At 30.6% G+C, this 11988-nt stretch overlaps 1 protein-coding gene across 1 annotated transcript; it reads right to left on the reverse strand.

Annotated features, from left to right (window-relative positions):
* Positions 1–6230: 6230 nt before the first annotated feature.
* LOC145764225 (monocarboxylate transporter 10-like) lies at positions 6231–11867 on the reverse strand. Its single transcript, XM_082575845.1, has 8 exons — positions 11450–11867; positions 10768–11011; positions 10363–10530; positions 9818–9989; positions 7625–7812; positions 7119–7297; positions 6513–6710; positions 6231–6340 (listed from the first exon to the last, which is right to left on the reverse strand). The coding sequence occupies exons 1-8, from the start codon at positions 11865–11867 to the stop codon at positions 6231–6233; spliced, it is 1677 nt and encodes a 558-aa protein (XP_082431971.1).
* Between the last annotated feature and the right edge of the window lie 121 nt (positions 11868–11988).

Genomic DNA, 11988 nt, shown 5'->3' on the forward strand with positions numbered 1-11988 from the left:
TTGGAAACAAAGATGTAGGTGTTATTGGATTGTTTTTATAATGTTGAGCAGGACTTACTGTGTAGTTAGGAAAATACTGCATAACTTCACCTGTATAAAAATATAAATTGTAGGATTTAACAGAAAGAAAATGTAAAAGAAAAGTATTAAGTACGTATATTTAACCTTTTTATTTATATGCTTACCCTGCACATTTGGTTGTAACACCATATTGTTAAAAGTTTCCCCATTATTTATTGGAACAGGTATACCACATATTCCCATATTTATCTAATTTAAAGTTTATACATTAGGGTTTATTAAATGAAGAATAAAAAAGTTATTGTAAAAAATAAATGATTTACATAAAAATTAAAAAAGTACAAACATAATTGGCATGTACATGTTGATTGCTACAAAATGGTGTGGGAATTTCCTTGAAAAAAGTTGTTCCATTTAAAGTTGTGCACAGCACACGATCGCCATTACTGGCAATAAGCTCTTTTTCTATTTAAACATAGTAAAAAATATTAAAATTTAAACTAATCTGTGTAAATTTTTTGTGTATTTTTAACTACTTTAAATTGATGAAGCTACTAGTTAATTTTTTTACCCGCAGAAACAAAAAACGCTGGTGTGGCTTTGTTTTTATATTTTCCATCAGCACCAATCGTTCTAGCCGGCTTAAACCATGCTGGGTTTATTTGTAGAGTTTTACCACGTATATGAAACTCAAACTCATTCTGATACAAATTATTAACAGATTTAATATAAAAGACGTTTAGGTATAAAATTGTATTTCAAAGATCAATTTATTTTGCTTACCTTTCGTTTAAGAATTTTAATACAGTCAGTTTTGTTTTCAAAAGTCACGAAACCATAGGGTCTAAAATTTTTTTACATTTTTTAATTTTCAAATAATTTAACTAACCAAAAACCATTTAAAACAAAGTATTATTAATAATTTTGAAGTCGGGCCTAATGGACTTTGATATCGCTTTCCAAAAGCGGCCAATTAGCGCAGAAAGAATTATCTTTATCTAACGTCATTTGACCAGTTTAAAACATGACGTCACAAATCCAGGTGCAGATTTTATCTAATCAAAATAAGGCTGTGCGCGATCCAGTAATGTTCCTATATAACCCTTGCCAATTATCGCTTTTCGTTCAAAAAAGCGCACAAAATGTCAATCAATTTCGTTGCGTCCGCAGGATTAGTGCGAAATGTTGCTAATTAAGCTCGATTATGCCAACCCATGTGTCGGCTTTTTTGAAGTTTTTTTCGGGTGCAAAAATAGTTTGTGCTTAACCGTGGGCAAAAATAGCGCAATAAAATGATTTTGTATACTGTTTTAACCTTTTTTTTGAAGTATAAATGGTAAATGGACTTTAACACTTAATTACAGAAAATAAATACATAAAAAATGTATTTAATATTGTAAGTTAAAAACGTTACTTGCAAAAAATTAACTTAATTTTTTAATTTACCAAAATTATTTTTATTTCTACTGAACAACTTATTTGTGAATTACTTGATAATTTAAAAAAAAACTAGTATGAAATTGCGACAACACAAACTGGCAAATCAAATTTTATGAAAAATAAAAGTTTTCATGAAATTTTGTTTACTCTTTTAGGCTGTGCTACAAAAAGATATTTTAAAACATCTTTAGATTTTTTTTAACTAAAAAATAATACCCCAAATATTTAAAAGAAGTCATAAACCAAACCTAGAAGCTTAAAAGCCAATTTTTTTAAATGATTTTTTTAAAAAATTTTGATAACTTTATCAAAATTTTAATCTTAGCTACACTTTATAACCTAAGTAACGCGTGCACGTGTAGTGGTAAATCTATAATCTACTTGGGATAAGCAGGTTTAAAGGAAAGTACACTAATATAGATTCTCTGTTTATCAAATGCTTAGAACATTTTTACATTACAATAAACAGAAAATTCCTAATTAGAGGCTTAATCAAATTCTTGACAAAAAACTGTCGCTAGTCTTTACCAAAACCAAAGAAAGCTAAAGCCGAAATTGGAATTGTAAAATGGAGAGTGAGTTCTTAAAAATCACTCACTAATTAACAACTCAAATTCCGAATTTTAATTATTTAGAAAAATTTAAAATAAGCAGCAAAATGGACGCTTGAATAAATGTAAATTGTTTGCAAGAGTTAGCCAATTAAAAATGTATTAAAAAATATATCAAGCTTTAAACTTAATTTTTTAAATTTATTATCACCGAGTTACCATTTTAAAAATCATAACACTAATTGGCAGTAAATAAAAACAGAGATTAGAATTGCTAAATTACAAATAATACAAAATTTTATTTGCAAAGTACCAACTCAATTCCCAAATTTTCAATTTAAAATAACCTAAAATTTGTTTATAGTAAAATAACATTTGTAGTTAAGAAAAACAAAAAATTAAGTTAAAATTAAGACGTGAATTTCTTAAAATCACTTCTAAATGTTAACTCAGTTTTTCAATTTTTTTGTTAAATTTGTGATGAATTTGCAACAACAAAAACTGGCAAATATAACTTTATGAAAAATAATATTTCGTAAAGAATTATTTGCACGTTTTTGCTGAGCTAGTGTTACACTAAAAATTTTAAAAAAACCTTTATTTTTTATACTAAAATAAAAAATCTAAATATTCAAATTTAGTGGATTTAAAGATATAAAAATTAAATGATTTAAGCGCGCTAATAAAGATTCTCTGTCTATCAAAATGGCATTTTTTACATTATGATAAAACATAGAACTCTTTACTAGAGGCTTACTACTTTTTTAGGTAAGAAATTTTTAAAATAATTTGCATCCATTTTTTTTTTTTAATTGGTAGCCAATTTTAAACATTAAAAATGTTTTCGATATTATTTTTTCAACAAAAAATATTACAGAGAAATTGCACTTAAAAATGTAAGGCGATCGACATTAAATGCAACAAACGAACTTGTCATTCAATTACGATCAACTCTAACTTTCAAGCACTTTTTCTTATTTAAAAACACTTTAAAAACTACAACAACAGTGTGGCAATTAAAATCAAGAAACCCCCAACTGAGTTCACACTTCGTAAAAAACAGACGATTGGTTTTTATTGTCGCCATTTTGTCTGGTTATTTTTGTGCAGAATGATAAAACCAAAATCAAGGTCGAAAATTTGCAAGTGTGAAAATAAAGAAACTACACTTGCAAGAAGTCAACTCCGTTTTTAGCAATATGGTGATCCGACTAAACCCAAAATTATTTATCGAGTACAATACGCAACATAGAACAACAACCAAAATATGAATGCGTATGGAAATATTAATATAGAAATTAACGAATAAAATTTTTTCAAGTAAATATATGTAAAAATATATCACTTTTAAAACACCCAACAATTTTTTAATTTTTTGCAAAAAAAAATTTTTTTTTGGTGAATTCGAGAAGGGAAATTTGTTTTATTTGGACGCAGGCCAATACTTCCGGCTAATATCGATTTTCGCATGTCTTTGATGTATTTCACGTTTTACTAGTTAAAAAAAACGATTTGTGACATCACAATAAAATATTAAAAAAAAATCAAAGCTTTCATATTTGACCGGAAAACGTTACTGACCGAAAATAAACTTAAAAAATATATAAGTGCCAAAATTCACATGGTCGGCTTTAAACACATTTGAATAAAACATTTTACACGAAAATAAAAAATCATTATTTAAGAATGACTTCATACCAAACCCGTTACGTCATTACGACCTTACCCCCGCTGTGATTCGCTATGTGATCCAAAACAGAGCGACATTTCGATAAATATAGAATTTCGCAAAACCAAGGTAAGGCTGAAATTTGTCGTTTTCCATATTTTACTTTAATTTAAATATAAGTAAAAACTTTAAAATCACTTTAAGTATGTTATAAAATAAATCGCATTTAATACAGGTTTCAAAAATTACTTTCACGAGAAAATTAGGCGATAGTAATGGTTTTGGCACATCATAAACGTCCAGGGACATCGCGCTGTCCCGTTCTATACACAGCGACTAGTTTTTATTGTATTTTGATTACAAAACGGCAGGGGCTTTTACGGCGAGCTCTGCAGTTTGCGAGAAAATATCCGATACCAATAAATTTTCATATAAGTTTGACAGTTGATTAACCGGCAGGGCGATAACACGCAGCTCTACCAAGCACTTTAATTTTAATTGTGTTTTTATTCTAGAACACGACGTTTTGTAACTCCCACATCAGCAAAAATGTGTTTATCAATGAAAACCATGTTTTATTATTTTGCGTTTAAACTCATAAAATAGTTTTAGAACAGCACTAACCTTTCAACTCGGTCAGCTATAATATTCACGGTCTTAACTTTTCCGAGATTTTCAAAAAACGCCCTTAACTCACGTTCCGTGGTCTTTAGACAAAATACAACACAATTAAAATATTATCATTTTACCAATATGTGACATGCATTTAGCAAGTATTCAAGGCTAGTACGGTAACATGTCGATACTAGAAAGTTTGTAATAAAATTTACCTGTTCGTCGAAACCAGCAACAAACAACCGATTCAAAACATAGTTACTAAGACCCGCTACCGGTCCATCGTTTTCCTGGCTCGTTACTTCTCTAAAAACCGACTTATACCCCGTTTCTGCGTCCATATTAAACTTTAAAAATAAACCTGGTGTTAACTACATAAAATACAAAATAATTACCAGAAGAAATAAATGTACGTATATCTTCATCAATAATCAGAGAAAAAATATGATCTTTGAGTCTTTTAATTTTCTAACACATAGCTTATATAGGTTTTATTTTAAAGTATGTTTATTTACCGTTAATTTGTCGTTTACTTTTTACGTAAGCAACTTTCTGCATGCACTTCGACGTCACCTTCAACGCTGGTTTAAATTATGACTTGATTCCAACTATATGCCTTACTACAGTTTATTTACTATCTTTACCTTTTTCTTAACTATTTCTTACGCTGAGAGTGTGCCCTACTCGCCACGGAGGCAAAAAAAGAGAAATTTTGCTTTAAATTCAGGATTTGTTTTTTCTGGAAATTTAAATTACTTTAATATCTAATTTACAAAAAGAACAATTTTGTAATGACTTTGTAAATAAGAAAAAAGTGTATTATAACAAGCGGGTTGCATATTAAAAAACGTAAATCTGAACTTACCAATTTTAACTGTCTTAACCTTGTATTAAGGTAGTTTGTAATACATTTTAGTTTTTTTTTAATACCTTTTATAGGTTTATTTATCTTTAATTGATGATAAATAAATACGTGTTATAAGGAAAAGTATGCAAATTAATTTACTGTTTTAGTTTTTTAGATAATGAAGACCTAATCCAGATATGTTATGACTAAGTTTTACATATTGTGCTTCCTATAATAGGCTACAAAACATAAACCATTTTACGCAAGATTAGGCTGGAGACTGTTAGGTCAGCCTAAAAAGGGAGTAGGTTTCAATAATGCTGAGATGGTATCCTGTATCGGCTATGTTTCTGTTACCGAAACAACTATTAAACGAGAAATTCATATTTTAGCGATTTAACAAAGAGATTCTAACTCCCTTATTTAAAATTTGTTAATTATTTAAATACGTTTCTAATAAAGTACATTATTCTTAAAGTAAGTAGATCGTTCGTCTTTTAAATCCTGAACTGATTTAAACAAGACTGTTTAAATGACCAAAATTGTGCGGCAGGTATAAAAACTTTCTTCATTCGCTTTATAACAACTATTGGCGATTGTTATTTTGCTGCCATCATAGATGTTTGAAATATGTTCAGTTTCACACTTCTTTAATCCACCTGCTACAAACTATTTGAGGTTGAATGGCTAATATGCGATGAGTGATTAGACCTGATAAAATGTAACTCCCGCATGTCAGCTGAATCATCCTGCAAAAACCTGGCCCACATTTATTAATTTTTGACTGATATGAAGAACTTAATTAGTTTTCAATATTAGTTTGTATTGTATAAAGTTTGTAACATTTTTGATTAATTTTTTTCCTAATCCTTTATATTAGGACTTGGTACAAATTTCTATTTTTTATTAAAAAACGTCGCCAACTTTTACAAAATTTGAAGCGAACAAAAAAATGTGAAGGTCCAGTTGGTGATTTATATTTTAAATAAAACTCTATGTGCATTACAATGAATGTTTTCCCATATTTTTATCCGCCTTTAAACTTGTATTAGTATTAGAATTAAGTTTGAAGTTGATTTAAAAAAAATTAATCTTGTAGAATGTCGGGGGTCGCTACAAATGTCCCTGCACTTCGATTGGAACTTTCGTTTATTAAATATCGTTGTGAGGCTCTGTTAATATCCATCGGACTTTTACCTAAATTATAATTCAATTATTTATCAAAATGGGGTCGAATTAAAATTTAATACTGCTTTGGTATCAACTTACCTTTCGCATTTGTTTCAATCTTTAAATATTATGTTAATTTGCCTACCATAATTGAACAGTCGGTTGCGAAAGCTTTGTAGAAAATAATCTGTTTTTTGACCGGTAGCAACATTTCTTCCGTCTTGGACAATATCTTCCAGTTGCGAAGGATCGATCGAAAGAAAACTTGTAGCTGGAATTTGTGTTTGTTTTTGAGCCCATAACGGTATAAGGAATAGTACACAGGATGATAAAATCAATGGTATACCAGTGAAATAAAATGCGCCCTCGTAGGAACCTGTGTTGTCACGTATAGCCCCTAAAATACGAAACAACATTCCTTATTATTATTTCCTTATTATTATTATTTACCTTATTTATTATTTACGGAAGGCGGACTTCGTTTGCTATTTAAAAACTTATTTAAATTTTTAGGTCGTTATAGCAGCCATAATGTGTGTAATGATACTTTCTTTCTAATAAAACACAGAGTACTGTTGAACTACTGATTATTTATTGTTGGTAGCCCGTTAATTTTAATGATGGCATACTAGGAGATGTTAACATGGCAACAATAAAATAAAACATAATATTTCAAGTCTTAAAACGCTAGGTTCAAAACTTTTCACAGCCTTTATTTTCTGGAATTTTTAGTACTGCCAAAACACAGCATTAAAAAGGGTAAAGGAATGTTTATGACAATAACAAAATATACTTGTAATATTACCTGCTATCGGAGGACCCATTGAACTGAGAGAAATAACTCCTAATATACAACCCCAAGCAACTGATAATTGGTCCGCACCGACTAAATCAAGTGTCATAACAGGCAACAATATTTCAACTCCACCGTCAAGGATTCCCAATAATATTGCGTACGCCAGAAGGCCTTTTTTGGATATCACGCTAGAAAAAGGTTTTTGGTTATTTTAAGTATCGATGTATCTTTAATGAAAGATGACAACTTATTACTCTCGGCATAGGCTAATTATGCCTATGTCGATTTCATGTTTTGTTTCATGGTGTATACTAAATAGGATTTTAAACAGGTTGGTGTGTCACTTAAGAACGCTACAACACGGTTGACGTTAATATCAAACCAATGACTTCTGGTTTTATGGAAATGCGTGCCCCATCGAACTTAATCACTCGAAAAAATAAAGTCAATATGTAACTTGCACTTTACAGCATTTTTGCAAGTGGTTTTCAAATTTTTTATCGATCTGTTCGTACCTGGGTTGAATTAAATTAACCAATCCGAGGAGGAAGGCGCTACATTGCGAAATATAAATTCGTTTTATTTTTGGTGAATCTGCGATTTTGCCCGCCACCAGGCGGCTAACAGTTGCCGCGATGCCCATGTACTGAAGCAACGATGAACCGAACTCACGTGGTAGGTCGAGATCGGTGGACAACTTTACCTAAATCAAAAAAAAAAAAATAGTTATCCATTCTAAGTATTTAATTGGGTACGGTATCGTGGGTAACAAAAATGTGAATCAAAATTTAGGTATAAATGTTTAAAATCCTATATGACAATTTTTTTATAAAAAGGCCTTAATATTTAACGACAGTTTCCCATAGTAAATTGTTCTTTTAAGTGAAATAGTATACATTACGTATACTATAAGACCTTTTGCAAAATACGATAAGATATCCCCTTAATTGAACAAAATGTGTTAACATTGTTGACAGCAGAATAGCTTTTAACTAGCAATATTATTACAACATTTTATTAAACAAAATAATTGACATTTTGTTTCCTGAGTGTATTAAATTAATTTCCCATTGTTGAGATAATTTTACACTTTTGTCAAAAATGCGACAGTTCCAAGGAATTATCGAAATTTAATATTATCTTATTATAGGAAGCAATAGATGGATAGACTTTCTGTTACATTATAACACTACACTAATAATGTAATAATTTTTCAATAACATTATTTTGTTAGTTAGCTAAATTTTATTGTTTTATTTTATTGTAAATATATATAGGTGAATTTATGTTTAATACATTATAATTTAAGTTTTATACGCATTTGTATCACATGACTTTAAAAAATATTTTTTCTAAGTGTGTTCCGCCATTCGTTCATTCGTTAAGATTTATTTTTTTCATATTTTGTAACTTGTAAATATTAATTAGTCAATGGCAATACAACTGAGTTAAAACTCATATTTATTTGATGCACTATTTTACTCATGTGTATTACCAAATTTATGTAAGAATTATTTTTAAAATGATTAATTTGAATTTTGTCGTTAAGTCGTTGTCAAGACCCAAGAAAGTTTTTTCGTTTGTTTGTCTGTATTTGTGCATGTCTGTTTTTTATATTTAATCTTCTAATACGTTAAACAACTTCTTCATGGCAGGCACTGACGACAAACAACGCTACAGCAGCAGGCGTTATTCGATCTCAACATCCGGCTATATGGCTATATAACGGTTTGGAACGAACCCTGAACAGCATTATCGTGTATGCATTGTTAATGGCAACTAATAAGCGACGAAAAAAATGGAAATTTCACACTAGCAACGATTATTGCCAGAAATAATTGTGTTGGAAACTTAAGAGGTATGTACTTTTGTGATTTAAATAAATTAAAAGTAAGAGACCAACCAAGGTTTTTGTTTTTTTGTATAGCTGTTTTAATAGCTTATTATTTTTGAAGAAGTTCCTGTTTGTTACCTAGGAATGATTTATTAATAATAAAAACTTTAGTAAGTAAAAATAAAATGACCATCTAGTGATAAATTGTTTTTGTAAGTTCGCTCTAATTCATTGTTGCGAGAAATCGTTTGGTCTTTTTATATAAACTCGAGTATTATTACTATTATTAAGTTATGTGTATGTTATTATATTTTAAATTTTAAAATTGGATGGGATTTTAAGCTAGAGGTGTTGCAGGCGTTGTAGTTTATGTAAAAACCAGTCGTATAATGATTGCATAAAATATTTTTTTTCGGCGCGACAATGTTTTAATTGAACAACCTTTGTGCTGGATAGAGATAGCAAGTTTTGAAAAACTAGTAAACGGCTAAATATCGCGCGCGCCTTTTCAAAACAGATGCATCTCTCGATGTCGGGCTTCTGCTCGGGCAGGAAACAGGATAAGCAAATAATCAATCTACAGTCAGAGCTCGAATTACGTACTGGTCTCTTCTTTTTCGCCACGGAGAGGGAAAAATAACTTGCGCAATTGGAAAAGTTGACTGTCGGCGATTTACGACATGCTTTTGACTTCAGTTTGAGCAACATACATTTCTGTGATGTCACAAAACGTAAAGTCCCATTACAGAAAGCGTGTGTGTGCTGGAACTGCATGTCAGCTTACTTCTAACTAACGGTGCGACAACGTAATACCGCTTACCGTTAAACAATTAGTTAGGCCATGTTGTAATACAGGATACGATAAACCACTTACCATATGAACCCATGGAACTAAGTACCCGATTTTACATAAGCCTACGCTTATACACCAAACAACAAAGGCTTTGTTTTTCCATAAGGAAAAATCGAAGACGAATTTTCTTGCCGGCGAATCTTTAATTCGTTCCTCGACAGTCGTAGGCGTTTCGCCGGGTTTTCGCAATGGCCTAAAGATAACACAGATATATATTTAAAGTTTGCATTGCAAGCAATACACTTTTCTGGATGACGCAGTAAATAGGTCTTACAGAAAGCGTGTGTGTGCTAGCAATGTTAAACACGTCATCAAGCCTACGTAATTAAATTAGACATCGCCCTAGTTTGGAATTACCAAATTCATATCTCCACAAAAAAAACAGTTTATCACGTAGTTCGTTTAAATTTGGAAATATTGTAATTTAGGCCAATTAATTTATCAAATTTTGGTTGACCATTTGGAATATTATTTGTTACGCGTAAACTTTTTATTTAAATAATGCTTAGTATACAATACCTAAAATAATTATAATAATTTTTTTAGAACAATAACTAGATTATTACCGGTATGTTGCTGCACAAGCCAAATTAATGAGCACCATTCCAGACAGGCCTCTTAATGCTATTCTCCAACCATAGGCATTTCTGATGGAGTTGTACACTGGCGCAATTGCAAAAATTCCTATCGTGCTACCTGCTAGCACGATTCCACTGGCAAGAGCCCGTTTTGAGCTGACATAAAAACGTTACTGTCTTAATTGTTTTATGTTATGTAAAAAAATTAGTTCCTTAGTTCTTGTATGTTATGCGATTTTGTTACCACTTAAGTCTATGCAATAAACAAACTATGCAATGTAAAAAATGCATTTGGTTTTAGCTTGTGTTTACTTAAAAGACAATTTCAACCTTAAATACTAAAAATTGTAATGGCAGTAAAATAGGAACAACGGCTGTTTAGAAAACACTTACCTAAAATATCTAGCCACCATCACAGCTCCCTGCATATAACTTAGGCTAGTTCCAAAGCCAAAACCGAAGCCATACGTGACGTACATTGCATTAATACTTGTAACAAACGATGAAGAGAACAAAAAAATTGAGGCGATGAGTATTCCAAATAAACTAACTTTTCTGCAGCCATATTTGTTAGAAAGCAGACCGCTTATTGGTGCAAAACCAAGAATACAACCAAATGCAATAGAACCTACCCACGCTTAGAACAAAAAGAATGTTTATTAAAAAAATCATTTTTTATTTATTATTTACCTTTTAACAAAATGCATAACTTTGTAGCTAATTAAACCAACTTTAAAGTATACTATTTATAGCATCCCATACACTTTGATTGAACCTTTTTTAATACTGAGCATACATTTAAAACTATTTAAATCTACAGTGTAACAGAAAATGCAGAAAACTAAAAGCTTAGGAATGCAACGGGCACGCGCCTCGTTTTTAGGCCGACACGCCTTAGCACAAAAACGCGCGTTTTAAAAAAATTGTTAAGATATCATTTGTAGGACGTTTTAGTTTGTTAACACTTACCTAACAACTAAAGAAAATTCGTTATATGTTTGAAAAAAAACAAAGTTTGTTTGTAATGTTTAAATTTGCACAAAAAATACATCAAAATTTATAGACAATAACTTACCTGTTTTAGATAAAGATTCTTTAAATTCGGAAACTAGATCCATATACAGAATTCCGAAGCAATTGTGAATTCCGATCAAAATTATATTAATTGCGAAAGATGAAAACGTCACCACCCACCCCCACCCGCCATCTGGCGGTGAAAAAGATTCGGGTTCAACGGTAGAAAATCCTTCATTTTCAATGATAGGAGGCCCTTCAAACGGTGGTTGATCTATTTTAGGAATTTGATTATTTTCTTCTTGCAATTCAAACGCAACTCCGTGTGAACCAATTGATACATTGTCTCCTTTCAAGCTTACGGTTTCGTTTCTTAACAAACTCGGTGTTAGGACTGGTTTTATTGGCTTTATAGATAACTCTTCACTTGATGGAGGCAAATTTATGACACTTACATTAACACAACGGCTTTCGTCCATTTAAATTTGACGTGGTAGTGGTTTTGTTAAAACACGTACAATTTTTTGATATAAAAAAATACACGTGGTATTATTTTTATTTTGTTTATTGCGTCACAAAAGTTAAAATTAAAAATGAAAT

Source organism: Corella eumyota, chromosome 1 (assembly GCF_963082875.1).
Source record: "Corella eumyota chromosome 1, kaCorEumy4.1, whole genome shotgun sequence".
Lineage (NCBI taxonomy): Eukaryota > Metazoa > Chordata > Ascidiacea > Phlebobranchia > Corellidae > Corella > Corella eumyota.